Genomic DNA, 20,040 nt, shown 5'->3' with positions numbered 1-20,040 from the left:
AAGTAGATACTCCTGTGAGTTAGTATGGGCAGAGGTCATTGTTGGCAACTGGAATAAAATAATAATTGGATCCTTTTACCGACCTCCCAGGTCAGATGATACAGTTGCTGAAAGGTTAATGAAAACTTGAGTTTGATTTCAAACACTTACCCGACTTGTACAATAATAATTGGTGGTGACTTTAATTTACCCTCAATATGTTGGTGAAAATACATTTTTAATTCCGGAGGTACACATAAAATATCATCAGAAATTGTGCTAAACTCATTCTCTGAAAATTATTTCGAGCAGTTAGTTCATGAGCCCACGCGAATAGTAAATGGTTGTGAAAACACACTTGACCTCTTAGCAACAAATAATCCTGACTTAATAACGAGCACCAAAACCGATTCAGGGATTTGTGAACACAGAGTTGTCGTAGCGAGATTGAATATTGTAATCCCCAAATCCTCGAAAAATAAGCAAAAAATATACCTATTCAAAAAAGCAGATAAAAATTCACTTGGTGCCTTCCTAAGAGACAATCTCCACTCATTCCACATTAATAATATAAGTGTAGACCAGATGTGGCTTAAATTCAAAGAGATAGTTGGCAGCAATTGAGAGATTTATACCAAATAAATTAACAAATGCTGGAGCTGATCCTCCTTGGTACACAAAACTGGTTAGAACAATGTTGCAGAGACAATGAAACAAACATGCCAAATTTAAACAGATGCAAAATCCCCAAGATTGGCGATCTTTTACAGAAGCTTGAAATTTAGCGCGGACTTCAATGCTAAATGGTTATAACAGTTTCCACAACGAAACTTTGTCTCAAAACCTGGCAGAAAATCCAAAGAGATTCTGGTCGTGTGTGAAGTATGTTAGCAGCAAGAAACAATCAGTGCCTTCTCTGCACGATAACAATGGAGATACTATCGAAGACAGTGCTGCCAAAGCAGAGTTACTAAACACAGCCTTCCGAAATGCCTTCACAAAAGAAGACGAAGTAAATATTCCAGAATTCGAATAGAGAGCAGCTGCCAACATGAGTAACGCAGAAGTAAATATCCTCAGAGTAGTGAAGCAACTCAAATCGCTTAATAAAAGCAAGTCTTCTGGTCCAAACTTTATACCAATTAGGTTCCTTTCAGAGTATGCTGATGAATTAACTCCATACTTAACAATCATATACAACCGTTCGTTCAACGAAAGATCTGTACCCAAAGACTGGAAAGTTCCACAGGTCACACCAATATTCAAGAAAGGTAGTAGGAGTAATCCACTAAATTAAGGCCCATATTGTTAACGTCGATATGCAGCAGGATTTTAGAACATATATTGTATCCGAACATTATGAATTACCTCGAAGAAAACGGTCTGTTGACACAGTCAACAAGGGTTTAGAAAACATCATTCCTGTGAAACACAACTAGCTCTTTATTCACATGAAGTGTTGAGTGCTATTGACAAGGGATTTCAGATTGATTCTGTATTTCTGGAAGGCTTTTGACACTGTATTGCACAAGCGGCTTGTAGTGAAATTGCGTGCTTATGGAATATCTTCTCAGTTATGTGACTGGATTTGTGATTTCCTGTCAGAGGGGTCACACTTCGTAGTAATTGACGGAAAGTCATCGAGTAAAACAGAAGTGATTTCTGGCATTCCCCAAGGTAGTGTTACAGGCCCGTTGCTGTTCCTTATCTATATACGGTACCGGTAAACGATTTTGGAGACAATCTGAGCAGCCGTCTTCGGTTGTTTGCAGATGATTTTGTCGTTTATCTACTAATAAAGTCATCAAAAGATCAAAACAAACTGCAAAACGATTTAGAAAAGATATCTGAATGGTGCGAAAAGTGGCAGTTGACCCTAAATAACGAAAAGTGTGAGGTCATCCACATGAGTGCTAAAAGGGAGTCGTTACACTTTGGTTACACGATAAATCAGTCTAATCTAAAAGCCGTAAAGTCAACTAAATACCTAGGTATTACAATTATGAACAACTTAAATTTGAAGGAACACATAGAAAATGTTGTGAGGAAGGCTAACCAAAGACTGCATTTTATTGGCAGGACACTTAGAAAATGTAACAGACCTACTAAGGAGACTGCCTACACTACACTTGTCCATCCTCTTTTAGAATACTGCTGCACGGTGTGGGATCCTTACCAGCTAGGACTGACAGAGTACATCGAAAAAGTTCAAAGAAAGGCAGCACGTTTTGTATTATCGTGAAATATGGGAGAGAGTGTCACAGAAATGATACAGAATTTGGGCTGGAAATCATTAAAAGAAAGGCGTTTTTCGTTGCGACGGAATCTTCTCATGAAATTCCAATCACCAACTTCTCCTCTGAATGCGAAAATATTTTGTTGAGACTGACCTACATAGGTAGGAACGATCACCACGATAAAATAAGGGAAATCAGAACTCATACCAAAAGAAAGGTGTTTATTCTTTCCGCCCGCTATACGAGACTGGAATAATAGAGAATTATGAAGGTGGCTCGTTGAACCCTCTGCCAGGCAGTTGAATGTGATTTGCAGAGTGTCAAAGTAGATGTAGATGATCAATGGTTGGCTGGTGTGGTGGCTTGAGTCTTGGAATTTGCTAACAAATGCACAGTATGGATTTCAGAAGCACTGCTCTGTGCTTGATCATCTCATCACCCTGTCAATCCATATCATGAACAATTTTCTGTGGAAATGCCAGATTGTAGCTGTGTTTTTCGATTTGGAAAAGACTTACGATACTTGCTTGAGGACGTACAACTTCGATACAATGCTCACATGGGGCTTCCGAGGTCACCTGTCCCATTTTATTCAGGAGTTTTTAAAAGACCGGGTTTTCAAGGTACATGTGGGTTCCATTTTGTCAAACGCTTTTATCCGGGAGAATGAGGTGCCTCAGGGCTCTGTGCTTAGTATAGCCCTATTTTCCTTAGCAATTAACCCTATTGTGGACTGTCTCCCACCAGGCATCTCAGGTGTTCTTTTTGTTGATATCTTCGCGATCTACTGCAGCTCACAGTGGACATGTTTACTTCAGCAATGACTTTAGCTATGTCTTCACTTACTGTACTCATGGAGTGTCAACAATGGCTTCCACTTTTCACTAGAAAAACTCTGTCTGAACTCCTGGTGGCAGTATAAGGAGTTTTTTCCACCACCCTTGAATCTTGGTGCTGTTTGTTGAAACCGTGAAATTCGTGGGTGTCACACATGGTAGGAAACTTTGGTGGTCCTCCCACATACCTTATCTGGCAGCATGCTGTACCCAGTCTCTAAATATCCTAAGTTTTTTGAATGGTACATTGTGGGGAACAGATCGTAAAATGTTCATTTTACACCAATCCGTCGCCTGATCAAAAATGGACTATGGGTGTTTTGTTAACTCATCTGCATGACTGTCTGCTTTATGCCATCTCAACACAATTCATCATTGTGGCACACGCTTGGCTATTGGAGCTTTCTACACTAGGTCAGTTGCTGCCAAACTACCGCCGTTGTATCAGCATGGATGTTCTCCTCAGCAGATACGAATACTGTCTCTCTTCTATGACCAACCATCCATCCTGTGTGTTCTTTTTTTTTTTATGAGTCTGTTAACCGCCAATACAGGGTAAGTGTAACTCCTTTGTTGCCTCCTGGAGTTGGCTTTTGTACACTGCATCAGAAGCTTAACCGATGGGTGAGAGTCGTGTAGAGGTCTGCTGCGTTCATCTTGGACTTAGTTCGCTTCCCAAGGATGCTGTTCTAGGTTCAAATTACCTGTAAGTTTCTTGAACGCTTCCCAAGGACGCTGTTCTAGGTTCAAATTACCTCTAAGTTGAACTTTGTACGCAGCTGGGAGACAGCACCTTTGTCTACACTGATGGCTCTAAGATCAGCTGTGGTGTTGGATGCACCTTTGTCTTTGGCAACAAACAGTTTAGATACTGGCTTCTAGAACAGTGCTTGATTTCTGTTGCAGAATTTTCTGCCTCTATCAGGCCACTCAGTACATCTGACACACAGGCTTCTCAGTTGTGTCTTATGTTCTGATACACTTAGTGCCCTCAAGAGCCACTGTCTGCTATATATGTATCACTCCATAGTATAATGAATCCAAGAATGCATCCATTCACTTGCTTATGATGGAGCTAATGTGATGTTCTTGTGGGTCCCTGGTCACCTTGGGGTGTTGAGGAATGAAGCTGCTGCTAAGTTCGTAATCTGACTACCTAGGCCTTTTGGCTATTATGTACCTTCAGATGATCTTTGTGCTTTGCTGCATGGGAAATTAAACACCTCCCAACAGCTTGGATGACTTCCTCTTGGCCTCTTTTGTTGTGAGGAGATACTTTTAGCTAGGCTGCATATTGGGCACTGTCATTTCAGTCTACGCCATTTGTTAAGCGGAGACTCTGCACCACTCTTTGTGTACAGCAACCAACCTTTGACAGTCCTCTTATTTTCTGACCCAATGCCTATTTTATAACCATTTATATTTTAATGTATGTTTGCCATCTGAATTATCAGATTTCTCGCAGATACAGCATTAGCTGTAGATCATGTTTTAATTTTTATTCACCGTAGTAATATGGCAAAGAAAATTTAATTTTCAACCATTTGAGTAACCTCCTCAAAGGGGAAGTGATCTTGTTAAACTATCCCCTCTACTCCAGTCGATTAGGCTCTGAATATTATTGACATCAAATTCATTTGGGAATTGACCATTTTAAGTTATGACATGGGCGCTAATGACCTCAGCTGTTTTGAATTCTAAAGCAACAACAAACCAACAAAGGCAAGACATCCTACAATCGATTGCTGAATCAGTTATTCCCACAGGGTAACACATAAAGTGAGTTGGCAGTTTATTTGAAGGGCCTCAGTAATGTAAAGGAATTGATTTCATTCATTTGTCTGAGCACTGTACAACACAGAGATAGAAAATTTTTAGGAAGTGCTTATAAATTGGCTACCTACTCTTGTAAATCAAATATTGATTGAGGAGAAGTCATCACATTTATTAGGACAATAAATTAAATAGGTAATTTGTGGAAAATAATGATATCAATGTAGATTGAGATACAATAGCAGATGCTTATGATTTAACATTGGATGTTCAAATATCTGTTATTGATATGGTATATTGGACCCCCTCACTCCAGGTAACTGGCAAATTTTTATGAGAAGTTTTGATGCCTCAGTGTGCTATCTACTGGACAGAAAGAAGGTAGCATTAATTTTTTATTATCTTTACTGTATCTTTCTTAAAGGAATCTGACAGGAAAATTGATCCAGACATGCTTTTACTTAGAATTTGGTAATAGACATAAGTTTTCCTATTCGAATAGCTCCAGAGGTAGTGTCCTGATAGATGTTGAGTTCATACTACTAGCAAAAGGTAAACGGACCTATGCCTATCTTGCAGTAAATGGATTGTCAGATGGTGGTGGACATTTTCTTGTGTTACAAAGCATAATTGTATTGGAGAAAGACTGAAATATATTAATTGAATAATTTAGTTATGAATAAATTTGTATCCATTTTGATCAAGCAATTAAAAACATTGGATTCCTGCATGTATCAGAGCATCCTCAGAACAAAAGGGGGTGTTAAAAAAAGAGCCAGAAGCATTTACATATTATAAACAGTAATGTAAAATCGTAAGAAACAAGAATTTGCACATACTACCAGACAATAACAATAAATCAGTGTGGAATATTGTTAAAAGAGAAATAGGGAAAAAGCCATAGAAGATGATGCTGTTAGTATTTAAGAGAATGGGAACATTGTAAAAGACAGTTCACATGACTCAGATATTTTTAATAATTACTTTTTAAAAGTTCCTTAAGAAAATTAGTTCAAGAAATTGAGAAGAGAAAGCAAACAGTAGCTCTGTACTGAAGAGGCAAGACAAAGGAAAATTAGTGAAATCGTATTTTCTCACACATCCCCATTCAAAGTAAAGAAAAACATCATGACCGTCAAAAGTTGAGATTCATATGAGCTAATCTAATACCCCCAACATGACACAAAAAAGTGAGGCCTTTTAATGTGTAATGTTCCTTTGTCACATATGTAATACATCATAAACTGAGAATATTTTCTAAGACAGCTTAAAATGTGTCATTGGTAGGTTTTCTATAAGAGGGGTGACTCCAAAGGTAGCCACAGCCTAGGGGATGTTTCTAGAATGAAATTTTCACTCTGCAGCGGAGTGTGCGCTGATATGAAACTTCCTGGCAGATTAAAACTGTGTGCTGGACCTAGACTCAAACTCAAGACCTTTGCCTTTCGCATGTAAGTGCTCTACCAATGGAGCTACCCAAGCACGACTCACGCCCCGTCCTCACAGCTTTAATTCCGCCAGTACCTCGTCTCCTACCTTCCAAACTTCACAGAAGCTCTCCTGCGAACTCTCCCGAGTTCGACTCTTTGTCCGGCACACAGTTTTAATCTGCCAGGAAGTTTCAACACACAATGTGTTCAAACATTATGAATTACCTCAAAGAAGGTTTTGCAGGAGAGCTTCTGTGAAGTTTGGAAGGTAGGAGACGAGGTACTGGCGGAATTAAAGTTGTGAGGATGGGGCGTAAGTTGTGCTGGGTAACTCAATTGGTAGAGCACTTGCCCGCGAAAGGTAAAGGTCCAGAGTTCGAGTCTCGGTCCGGCACACAGTTTTAATCTGCCAGGAAGTTTCAATGACTTAACTGATGCAGCACTTATGGACATAAAAATGAGAAGGAAGTGGATGTTGAGCTTTCTACTTTTTTAGTGTCTTTGGTGAAGTAAAGGTAGTAAACAAAAATACCCCTTCTCTCTCTCTCTCTCTCTCTCTCTCTCTCTCTCTTTCTCTCGCCAAACACTGTATCCAGCCACTACAAGTCATGTTTTTGGGTATACTGTCATCCCTGAAATTAAGATTGTATTCAAATCCCTGAAATGACTACATTCTTTATTTGCTTTTTCTGTTATTCAGGTTATCAAATGGCTATGTGAAACATACATACCATTTACTGTTGTGCCAGCTTGAGAAGCAGCATTCAGAGGTTCGGTTTAGTGCATTCCAAATTTGTGATGTACTTTTCAGGTAAGCAACTCCATTTTTAATGTGCCCTATATGTCTGTCCATCTATATTTTCCTCTCTCTCAAATAATGTTAAGAAGCATACCTCACTGTTGCAGAATCTGTCTAAAGTTGACAAATCAGTAGTTATATTTATTGCTCTGTGATATTTTAAAGTAAAAATTGTCATCATATTTTTTATCCCCTTCTTTAAGGAGGTCTCACTGCTTTCGGGAACTGCTTGTGTCAGAAATGCAGCGTGTCTTGGAGCTTGCTGCTGAAACAAATCCTGACAAGCCTTTGCCAATGCCAAAAACTGTAGCCAAAGATTTAAAGCTTTTTGCATTGAGAACAATCCAACAATGGAATAAGGAATTTGGGAGTGGTTACAAGAAGTTGCAGCTTGGATTCAATTTCTTAAAAAATTGTAAGAAGGTAAATTAGTGTTCCATTTAATAGCTAGAAGCATAATGAACCCACCCTCAGCATAGTGCATGGTTCTGTTGTTATAAATTTGTTATCTGGAGAATACATTCATAGTCTTTATGTTTTGCTGACGACAAATTTATGGTTTGCTGTAGTAGGATGAAGGTGTCTTTAATGTAGAAGACTGGAATGGATCTTGCCAGGACTTTTCACATCATACACTATTAAAATTATGTATTGTCTGGAGATAAGTATGTATTGTGTATTTCAGGTTGATTTTGATACATTGGAGGCTCAAAGCAATGCAGAAAGGTTGCGGCAGGAAGAAGAAGAACGCCGAAAAAATGTTCAAAGTAACAAAAAACTGAAAGCTGTTGCTCAGGAATACTCTGGTTTGTATAGTGTAATTTCTGTAACATTTAAGAAGCAAGAGCAGAGAATTGGACACTCCTGCAGAGATTTGTTTTGATATTGCCATGTGATGCATATGGGAGTCATATTGTTGTTAGCTTTTCTCCCTTTGTGTTAAGAATGTAGTATTGTTGTGCACAGTTAATATGGAAAAGAAATAGTTCTTTGTTACGAACCACTTTATGAGATGTGTTTGGGACATATTAATGTTTGTAGTTTCTTTCGGTTCCGTACTGTACTGTCCTATTCCTATTTGAAAACTTGTGGAGGATGCAGACTTTTTGGCATTGCAACTCAACAAAGGGTCATAAGCATGCTAAAGTTTTTGTGTGAAAAGTAAGCCTTTCATAGGTCATCTGCAGTTTTATTGAACAAAGCTAGCCATTCATCTTCTACTCTGTTCCTTTTTCCCTCTTTTAGTCAGTAGTTGTGTAATGTTCGCTTTGCATCCCTGGTTCTTTCAGCTTATCCAGGTCCCATCTACTTAATTTTTTTATTTTTCTAAAATTTCCTCAGGTTTAATCTGTAGTTCATAACCTGTAAATTATGGTCAGAATTTACATCTGCTAGTGGAATTGTAGTAGTTTAAAATCGGCTTTAAAATATCTCTCTTACTGGAAATGATCGTATGGCATTGTTGGCTGGGAGGCCCCATTTGGGGAGATGATATCCTTACTCTGTTGTGGAGTGTGTGCTGTTATGAAACTTCCTGGCAGATTAAAACTATGTGCCAGACCGAGACTTGGACTCGAGGCCTCTGTCCCTAGTTAGTCTTGATGTGGCACAAAGTTTTAATCTTTCAGGAAGTTACACGTCTTACTGTTACATAATGTATCTGAATCCACCTGATGCCTTCAGAGGTCTTCCAAATCCTGTCATCAATCTGTGGTAGCCAACTGTCCACAAACCCTACACCAAACAGTTTCTACCCCCTCTTTCCTATCACCGCCTCTCAATTCACGTCCCCTCACCCTCACCGTATGCTGCTCTCTGCCAACACATCCATTGGAATTTTCCCCGTATTTGTTCCTCTCCTTTTTCACTTGCATCCCTCTCCCTGCTCCACAGCTTCCTGACGCAGCAGCTGCAAGCCTTGTTTTGCCACTTTCTAGTTCCTGCATGCTCCACCAGACAGTGTTCTTCTCTCCTCCCACTCTAACACTGCTATCACCCCCCTGGTCCGAATTGCTGCTTTTGTTCAATGCAACAGTTCTGGTTGAACCATCCAGAGATAGCGGTCATGTTTGTGTGAGGTGTGCTTGCTTGTGTGAACATGTGTGTGTTTTCTTTGCTGAAGAAGGCTTTGGACAAGAGCTCAATAGGTAACAGTCTTTTCGTTGTGCCTGTCTGCATCTCAGTGTCACCTTTATGATGAGTAGCAGTCTGTCCTTTTCATAATATTGTTGTTAACCCTCTTTGATTTTGAGAGTTGATGCCTTGCACTCATTTGACCAGGAATCCTTTTCTTTCTGCCACTACACTTCATTATTCTCACTATATCTCATTTTAACATAGGCATTTCTCTTTTCAAATCCTCTATCCTACTACCGCATTGAGAGATTTAACATTTCATGTGTTACTCGATCAAAGAATGCCAGATTTTTTTTCTTCTGATGACAGTACCCAGTTGAGTGGTACCACCCAATGATCCAGCTGGCAGACTATTTTGCTACGAATTTTTCTTCCTAAGGAACCATGCAATAGAGCTGCATGTCCTCAAAAAATATAAAAGCTGTAGTTATCCCATTGCCTTTAGTTCTGTCACAGTACCAACATTTAAAAACCATGTTGACCAACGTTTTAAAGCAAACTCCATCAATCATGCAGATTATTACACGTGTAACTATCAAAAAGATTACTGTTAGTGTTACAGATCTGTTTAAGTTTGGGCATTGTTTCTGTTTTGTACTTATTTGAGTATTCTGTTGATGACATCATGGTTTTTGTCCCTCTCCAGTGTCAGAGTACTTTTGTCAGTGCTAACAGCGTATTTTATCTTCCATTTGAAAATGTGTGTTGCATAGATACCTCCAAAACATCATCTATGTTATTGCATAATGACACTCAGTTGTCCTGATTGTCTTACTGTAAAATGTATTAGGTGCCACACAACATACTAAATTTATAGACATATTTTAGTGCTTAGTGCTTTATCTGTCACATCAGTGGTGAGCCCTGTTACAATTACATCTTGAAAATACCTCATAAGTGAAGAGAACACCCATGCAGTTTACTTAGAGTGATAGAGCATACACATTCTTAAATTCAGCAATTCCTCTCCGGGCCAGTTTTTGTGAACCAGATATTGTAAACGCAAGATTGTGTAGATTATAAAGGAGGGAAATGGGGAAGTCCACATGAGGATAAAAGAAACAAAATCTATGCAACATTTGAGCCCAAGCTGTCCTCTGTTTTATTTGGTGTCGATTATATTGAAATATGAAAGGTGGTGTAAACACTATTGCCAAGGACAAAGCCATCCAGCCTGATTTGGCTCATCAGCTGCTTCATATGAAAGATTTGAATGCTCTGTTGTGAAAAGGGTAGATTGCTACTACCCATATAAAGCAGACATTGAGTCTTAGACAGGCACAACAAAAAGACTGTTACACATTTGATCTTTCAGCCAAAAGGCCTCCTTCTGAAGTAGAAAAGACACACATTCACACAAGCATACACATGACCACTGTCTCTGGCCACTGGGTATATGTGCGTGTGTTCTCTACTTTAGGAGAAGGTGGTTGGTTGATTGATTTGGGGAAGGGGACCAAACAGTGAGGCTCGCATTTGGGAGGACGATGGTTCAATCCTGCGTCCGGCCATCCTGACTTAGGTTTTCCGTGACTTCCCTAAATCACTCCAGACAAATAGCAGGATCGTCCCTTTGAAAGGGCACGGCCGACTTTCTTCCCCGTCCTTCCCTAATCCGATGAGACTGATGACCTCGCTGTCTGGTCTCCTCCCCCAAACAACCCAACCCCCAACCCAAAAAGTGAGGTCATCAGTCCCATCGGACTAGACAAGAATGGGGAAGGAAGTTGGCCATGCCCCTTCAAAGGAACCGTCCCAGAATTTGCGTGAAGCAATTTAATGGAATCATGGAAAACCTAAATCAGAATGGCCGGACGTGGGTTTGAACAGTCGTCCTCCCAAATGCATGTTCAGTATGCTAACCACTGTGCCACCCCCTCGGTTTAGAAGAAAGTCTTTTGGCCACCAACTTAAATGTATAGCAGTCTTTTTGTTATGCCTATCTGTGACTCAGAGTGTCTTCCCTGTACGGTGTGTAGCGATGTATCCTTTTGTAATATACTGTTCGTATTCCATCCTGGATTTTCCATTGTTAGATTTTTAACCCTTTCACTGCGCATTTACTCTCAGCGGCTCCCGCCCTGTGCGCGTTATTTTCACCTGGTTCGTATATATACGACTGTAGCAGTCTACCGTTATTATTGAGATAAAAATGAGATGCAAAATCCAGTATTGTCGGTGTAAATTGTTTCCTTTTTTTAAATCTTTGTCCAGAAAGATTTTGTTCAAAAAAGGTACTTTATTAGGAGAAAAAAAAATACGAAACATATTACATTAGTAATACTTCAAAGTGTGATATCTCTCGAAACAAAAATTCAAACATAAAGGCACATTACATTTTACACAAATGTATCTTGTGTAACTTCGTTTATCATGTTTTGCACATAAAATACACCTCTGGGCGGCCTTCTTCTTTGAAGTTCCTGGGATTAGCGAGATAAAGTGGCGCTCGGGTAGGCGTAAGGGATTGTCACCATCAGCTGATCTCCTTCCACGACGTCCATCTGTTTGCGGTTGGTGGTGAATCTTTAGGATCTCCTTGATAAGTTTCTGTTGAAAATCAGATACTGAAATATTTCGTCCCATTTGAGTTTTATATAATGCATGCGCATTGAGCAGAGACAGATCCACCAAATGAAGAAATACTTCTTTATACCATTTTACAGTTTTTCGTACACATTCTACTGAACTTAGCATCATGTCGCTCCTGTTGACGGCCTCCGTATTTTCAGTGTAGCTTACGATGCAAGCTGGTTTTGTTTTTGGTTCATTCATGGTTCTATCAATTTTGTCAGTCGCTGTAATTTCGCTTGTATGAAGAGTTGAAAGCATCCTCACTTCCCACTTGTCCTGCCACTTCAGAGCAAGAAGTTTATCTGTTGACATAAGCTCAATCTCGCCTTTTCTAAGTTTCTTTGATAAAGCAGGCATGCCTTTGCGGTTTTTTCTCACAGTTCCACAGACATTAGTCACTCTGTCATGCAAATAAGAAAATAACGTTGGGCTAGTGTACCAATTGTCAACATATAATGTGTGACCTTTACCAAGGTAACGTTCAAGTAAAGTGAGGACAATGCTTCCAGGTATTCCAACATTTACACCAAAGTCAGTTTCTTTTTTTACGTCCGTTGCTGCACCCACATAAATAATAAAGTCAAGAATATAACCAGTTTCACAATCACATAACACAAAGAATTTTACTGCTTGAAGAAGACACGACCTTTGAAGAGAACTAAACTTTCGTCAATGCACAAATTTTTAAAAGGATAGAAAGCACCTGCAAATACTTTTCTTAAGTTATCCACAATTCGACATAATTTCCAAATTTTGTCATCTCCAGGGTCCTTACTGTTATCAGCAAAATGTAACTTGCTAAGTAACAGAAGATATGTATCTCTTGGCATGATTTGCACAAACATTGGAGTAGACAGTAACTGATCATTGGTCCAATAATTGTTTATTTCATTTTTTCTCACTTGAGCCATCAGAAAATTTACAGCAAGGAAACAGTAAACTTCGTCACTGTTTGTGTTTTTCCAACGTCGCAGTCTTGATTTTTCACTGGCGTCATTGCAAAGGTGTTCATAATATAAATTACATTGGTCAGCTATGTAGCTCACAATTTCTTGGCTAAAAAACACTTGGAAGCAGTCATATACAGTACATAAATCATCTAAATTGACGATTTTGCAACCGGAACCAATGTTAAGGGTCCAAATCAGAGTCTTTCCATCTAAAATCAACTGTTTTGTGTCTCTTAGGAGATTTTTCAGACATATGCTCAGGCTCTTCTTCGGAATCGGAGAAAGAATCGACGATAACATCAAAATCTGGATCTGCATTTACTGGTTCAATGTTTGTTGATTCACAAATATTTTTTATATTTGTGGTGACAGATTTATCTGCCAGCTCGTCGTCGTCATTATCTGTCCACCCATAGTCAGATGGATTGGGCATGATGATGTCCTCGTCGTCACTTTGGATTAGAATACTCAGCAGCTCATCATCTGTAAACGGACGGTAACGTCGCTTCATTGTATTCGGTAACGCGGAAACGGGTGCACACAAACTAGGTAATATAGCGATACAAATGAACTCAGCAGAAAGAGAATTCAGCATTCAATAGTCATTCAGGTATTTCCTAGTATTCCAACAATTAAACTGCATACTTGCCAACAATTGCCTCCGACTCGCTGGCCCGATTGTCGGCGTTATATGTAACTATACGACTGTAGCAGGGAACCGCTGTAAGTATTTTTTATAGCAAATAGTATATATACGTCTGGAGCACTGAAACGATTAGCATATATTTACGTCTGGAGCAGTGAAAGGGTTAATGTTCTTTCACTCTGAAGGATTCCATGAGCTCTGAAGCCACATTCAGACACGTCGCAGCTGTTTGATCGGGCTCAGATCTGGCAAGTGGGGAGGGGGGGGGGAAGCACATAAAGTGCTCCTCACCACTGTTTTCCATTAACCCCTCCCATCGTACTCGTGGCCTTGTGACATGGCGCATTATCTTGTTGAAAAATGCCACTGCCATTGGGAAACATAATCGTGGTGAAGGGGTGTACATGGTCTGCAACCAATGTACCATACTTATTGGTTTCCGTGGTGCCTTGCATGAGCTCCACTGGACTCATGGATGCCGATGGATGTTCCCTAGAGCATAATGGAACTGCCATAAGCTCGTCTCCGTCCCACAGTACATGTGTTCAGGAACTGTTCTCCTGGAAGATGACGGATTTGCTCTTTCTCATCAACATGATGAAGAAGATATTGTGATTCATACGAAGGTATTGGGATTCATCAGTCCCTGCAGTGCTCTGCCACTGCACCAGTGTCCAGTGCCGATGATCACATGTCCATTTCATTTGTAGGTGTTGATGTTGTTGTGTTAACATGGCACATGTACAAGTTGTCGGCTGCAAAGACTCATTGTTGGAGGTGTTCAGTGCACTTTGTGTTCACACACACTTGTATTCCATCCAGCATTAAAGTCTGACATTAGTTCGTACACAGTTCGCCATCTGTCCTGATTTACCAGTCTGCCCAGCCTATGACGTTTGACATCAGTCATGAGGGGTCACTCCACTATTTCTGGATGTGGTTTCACCTTGGTTTCACTATCTGTCGAAGACACTCACCACAGCATTCCTCGAATACCTGACAGTATGTGTGGTTTCTGAAATGCTCGTGCCACGCCTCCAAGGCATCACAATCTGTCCTTGGTCAAACTCAGCTGATAGGTATACCTGCTTAAAGGAAGTCGCTCTAACTAAGGACTCACCTTCAGAGGACGTCATGTTTCTAAGTAGAGAAGGAATTAGCATATTTCATGAAAATATAAGAGGTGTTAGAGATAGAGTTAGTGAACTGCTTTTGTCAAAGTTTCGAGAACATACCTTCACCGAAGAGTCAAGCTGTATATTGCTTCCTCCTACGTATATCTCGCGAAGAGACCATGAGAATAAAATCAGAGAGATTAGAGCCCACACAGAGGCATACCGACAATCCTTCTTTCCACAAACAATACGAGACTGGAATAGAAGGGAGAAAAGAGGTACTCAAGGTACCCTCCGCCACACGCCGTCAGGTGGCTTGCGGAGTATGTAGATGTAGATGTAGATGTAGATGTAGATGTTGACTCTGAAATTATTGGTTTATTGGAGCACCACTTAAAGAAATTGACAATTTAGAAGCTTGCTTTTCCAGGATACAGATTAGCTGCCTGTTTTTGAAGGATTTCCTAGTGAGATGGGGGAGTGGCCATGTACCTAAAAAAAAAACAGTGTTCCATTTGAGTCCATAGATGTATCATGGCACAGCACTGAACTGATATTTGAATGTTGTGCTGGGGCAGTTGAATTTGGTGAAACCAGACTTCTAATTGTTGTTGTTTATAGGTCCCCTAACTCTGACTTCAGGGCATTTCTGCTCAAGCCAGAGAGGATTCTTCATTCACTTTATAGGAAGTCCCAGAAATTGGTTATATGTGGTGACTTCAGTATTATTTTCGTATATGATTTTGCAAGGAAAAGGATACTGGTAGATCCCCTAATTTCATATGATTTGATGCAGATTGTGTTTTTACCAGCTGGGGTGCAGGGGAACAGTAGCACACACATAGACAGTATTTTTATTCAGTCTTCTTTACTAGATGAGCATTCAGTTAGTAAAAGGGTGAATGGCCTTTCAGACCATGATGCACTAATTTTAACACTAAAGGGCTTTTGTACTCAAACAAATGTCACTTATAATTACAAACTATGTTAGAAAGTTGTCTGCCTCTGTAGTGTGGCGGTAGCGTTACCACCTACCGCGCAGGGGGCCCAGGTTCAATTCCCGGCAGGGGACTGGGTGTTGTGTGTCCTTCATCATCATTTTCGTCATCTCGCAAGTTGCCGAAGTGGCATAAACTAAAAAGGACTTGCAATATGGCGGCCAAACTCCCCCAAAAGGGGCTTCCCAGCCAACAATGCCATCTGATAATTTCATTTCATGTCGGAAAGTTAATCCAACAGCAATAGAGAGTTTTTTAAACCTCGTCAAGGAACAAGAGTGGCAGGATGTTTATAGTGCTGATAACATAGATGACAAATGCTTTCCTTAATACATTTCTTATGCTCTTTGAGAGTTCTTTCCGTTAGAACATTCTAAATGGGGTATTAGCAGTAAAAGTCAGCCTGGCTGGCTGACTAGTGGGATAAGGATATCATGTATAAAAAAGTGGGAATTATATCAAAATGTTAGAAGTAGTCATAATCGAGCTACAGTAGCCCATTACAAACAGCACTGTAAGGTGTTTAAAAAGGTTATTAGGAAGGCAAAGAGTATGTCGTATGCAAATAGAATCCACAGGATAAAATTAAAACCTATGGTTAGTTGCGAAGGAAGTGTCTGGTCAGCAGCACAAGGTCGACAATATAAAGTCAGTTCGCAGTAAAAATATTTCTGTTTCTGATAAATCACATATATGTACAGTATTTAACAATCATTTTCTGAGCATTGCTGGTGAATTAAATAAAAATTTAGTTTCAATAGGGAATCGTATAACTCTCTTGGCAATTGCCTTTTTGAGATTGAAGTCTGAAATACTCCTGTGTGATACAGACAAGGGGGAGATTGAGTCAACAATTAAATCACTGAAGACCAAGGACTTTCATGGATATGATGAAGTGCTGCACATGTTAGCCCTGTATTTAGCCATATTTGTAATTTCTCCTTTAGGAATGGTCAGTTTCCTGAATGATTAACATGCTCAGTAGTAAAGTCACTTTATAAAAAGGGAGAAAGGGATAATGTAGACTATTTTAGACCTATTTCTATGCCATTAGAGTTTGCTAAAGTTATTGGAAAAGCTGTGTATGTAAGGATAAGTCATCATTTTGTATCATATGATTTGCTATCCAATGTACAGTTCGGCTTAAGAAGTCATTTAACAACTGAAAGTGCTATATTCTCTTTTCTCTGTGAGGTACTGGATGGGTTAAACAAATGGTTTCGAATGCTAGGCATATTTTTTGATTTAACTAAGGTGTTTGATTGTGTTGATCACAAAATGTTGCTCCAGAAGTTGGACCATTATGGAATACGGGGAGTATCTCACAATTGGTTCACTTCTTACTTAAACAACAGACAGCAAAATGTCATTATTTACAATGTTGAGAATGGCTGCAATGTGGGATCTGGGTGGGGTACAGTCAAGTGGAGGGAGCCCCTGGGATCAATGTTGGGGCCACTCATGTTCCTTATTTATATAAATGATATGCCCTCTAGTATTACGGTCCACAGCTCATGGTCTCGTGGGATCGATTCCCGGAGGGGTCAGGGTTTTTCACCTGCCTGTGTTGTCCTCATCATTTCATCATCATTCATGAAAGTGGCGAGATTAGACTGAGCAAAGTTTGGGAATTTGTATGGGCACTGGGATATTTTTGGCTCAGAAACGGGTGGTTCGGGCAATAAATGGTGCAAGTTCACGAACCTCTTGTCAACGCAGTTGAGCACCCCACAAACCAAAACAACATCATCATCATCTAGTATTACAGGTAATTCTAAAATATTTCTGTTTGCTGATGACACCAGCTTGGTAATAAAGGATGTTGTGTGCAGCAATGGCTCGGTTTCAAATAGTGCAGTTCATGACTTAAGTTCATGGCTTGTAGAAAGTAAAGTATTGCTGAATCACAGTAAGACTCAGTTTTTACAGTTTCTAACACACAGTTCAACAAAACATGATGTTTTAATTTCATAGAATGGGAATATGATTAGCGAAAGTGAACAGTTCAAATTTCTGGGTGTTCACATAGACAGTAAATTGTCCCACGTTCAGGATCTTGTTCAGAGACTTAATGCTGCCATTTATATAACTCGAATGGTATCTGAAGTGAGTGATCGTTCGACATGAAAATTAGTCTACTTTGCTTATTTTCATTCACTTATGCCCTGTGGTATTATATCTTTGGGTAACTCTTCCCATTATAAAAGGGATATTTTTGGCTCAGAAACGGGTGGTTCGGGCAATAAATGGTGTAAGTTCACGAACCTCTTGTCAACCCTTGTTCACCAATCTGGGTATTTTCGACATTGGCCTCTCAATATATGTATTCCTTACTGTTGTTTCTTGTTAACAATATTAGCTTATTCCCAAGAATAAGCAGCTTTCACTCAGTTCATACTTGGCAGAAATCAAACCTGCATTTGGATCGGACTTCCTTAACTCTTTGTGCAGAAAGGTGTGCAGTATATTGCTGCATCTATTTTCAATAAGCTACCACTAGAATTCAAAAATCTTAGCAGAAATCCATGCACTTTCAAATCAAAACTGAAGAGTTTCCTCATGGGTCACTCCTATTCTGTTAAGGAGTTTCTTGAAAAAATTAAGCTGATTCTTGTTGTAATGTTGGTTGCATTTACTTAAACTTATGGCTTGACTTTTCTTTTTTTGTTCATAAACATTTTATTTTTATCTGTTGTTACTTTTATGTTGTAATTTCGTGTACTGACATGTTCAATGACCTTGCAGATTTGCTCCTCAATTTCGTCTTACGGAACTTGACATGTAAATAAAAATAAATTCTGCACATGAGCAGCAAGCTCACTGACACTACATGCACTGTGCGTGTGTCTGACTAGCAATCGTGCCTCGCCAGATGACACTACTATCACATGGACAGGTTTATATCGGTAGTAGATCAGTGGTTATAATGTTCTGGCTGATAAGTGTATAATATGTCACTAGCAGCTTACTTCTCCTGGGAGTAAAAAGGAATTGGTTGGAGGAGGTTATAAATGATGGTGGTGACAGGTCACTGATATGCTAAGGTTTTCTGGAAACCATCTCGAGTAGTTGGTTCAATAACCTAGATGCAATGGAAATTAGTGATCATGGTGTTACCTTAGTGAAGAAGGTTACTAAAAGTAAATCCATCAATTAAACTAGGAGAGTATTTATGCTGGAAAGAATAGATAGATAGTTGTTAGTATGCTCCTTGTCCATAATGGACACAATTTATAGTTCCAGTATGATAGACTTTGAGGAATTACAGGCAAAGTTTAAAGAGATTTAAATCAGGCTTTGAACAAGTATGTGCTGAGAGCTTTAATGACAAAATGTCTGAAAATGCTGAGAAAACAGAGATTGTTGCACTGTCAATTAAAAAATTGCTGAATTATCGATAGGCAGAAGTTTGTAGAAATTTATGCATCTATAAAACGGTCTGTGTGAGAAGCATACAATAACTTCCACCATCAAACCTTAGCAAAAGATCTTGCCAGAAACCTGAGCAAGTTCTGGTGCTAGATAAAAGCACTAAGCAAGTCAAAAACTTCTATCCAGTTGCTAGTCAACTGGTTTGGTGTGGCAATAGAGGATAACAAAAGGAAAGATATAGTCTTAATTTTAGAGTTTAAGAAATCATTCACGCAGTGCGATCATAAAGACATGTGGTCATTTGACTGTTGCACAGACTCCCATATGGAAGGCAGAGTAACAAGGATCCCTGGCGTAGAGAATCAACTGAAAGAGTTGAAAACAAATTAGTAGTTAGGTCCAGATGGAACCCCAATTTAGTTTGACAGAGAGCACTATATGGCAGTGGCCTACATTTATCACGAATCTCTTGCACAGGATGAAGTCCTAAGTTTAACTGCAGAATAATTGAGTGTATTCTAAATTCACATACAGTAAAATTCCCTGAGACAGAAAAGCTTCTGTTCACAAGTCCACAGCAATATAGAAGGCATCATGTTTACAAAACTCAGCTCGCTGTTTTCTCACATGATACCCAGTGAACATTGGATGAAGGGCAACAGGCAGATTTCATATTCCTAGATTTGAAGATAATGTATGAACATTTCACCACTGCAGACTGTTAACCAATGTCCAAGCATATGGAATAGGTTCCCAGATACACGAGTGGCTCAAATACTTTTTAAGTAATAGAAAAAAGTAGTTTGTCCTCAACATCGAATGTGCATCAAAGACAAGGGTATTGTCTGGAGTGTCCCAGGGAAGTGTGATAGGGCTGCTCTTGTTCTCTATATACATAAATTATCTCGCAGATTGAGTGAGCAGCTATCTTTGATTATTTGCTAATGACACTGTGGTATAAAGGATAATATCATTGTAGAGTAACAGTAGAAGGATGTGGGATGTCTTAGATAGAATTTCTACTCAGTGGCAGATTACTCTGTGTAGAAAAGTGTAAGTTAATTCAGATGAGTGGGAAAAACAATCCTGCAATATTCAAACATGTTATTACTGCTGTGCTGATCGACATAGTCATGTCGATTAAATAACTACATGTAATGTTACAAACTGATATAAAATGGAATGAACATGTAAC

The 20,040-nt window shown here is 39.4% G+C and overlaps 1 protein-coding gene across 2 annotated transcripts in view; it reads left to right on the top strand.

The window, feature by feature from the left end:
- The window catches only part of LOC126177146 (UV-stimulated scaffold protein A-like), a 126,205-nt gene that overhangs the window by 26,329 nt on the left and 79,836 nt on the right, over positions 1-20,040 (top strand). For both annotated transcript variants that reach the window (XM_049924418.1, XM_049924419.1), the window contains 3 exons: positions 6,956-7,066; positions 7,258-7,477; positions 7,740-7,860. In XM_049924418.1, coding sequence (XP_049780375.1) covers positions 6,956-7,066; positions 7,258-7,477; positions 7,740-7,860 — 452 coding nt within the window. The remainder of the gene's footprint in view (positions 1-6,955; positions 7,067-7,257; positions 7,478-7,739; positions 7,861-20,040) is intronic.

This window comes from Schistocerca cancellata, chromosome 3 (assembly GCF_023864275.1).
Source record: "Schistocerca cancellata isolate TAMUIC-IGC-003103 chromosome 3, iqSchCanc2.1, whole genome shotgun sequence".
NCBI lineage: Eukaryota > Metazoa > Arthropoda > Insecta > Orthoptera > Acrididae > Schistocerca > Schistocerca cancellata.
The sequence above is the reverse complement of the archived record's forward strand: the minus strand, read 5'-3'. Positions and strand labels throughout refer to the sequence as shown.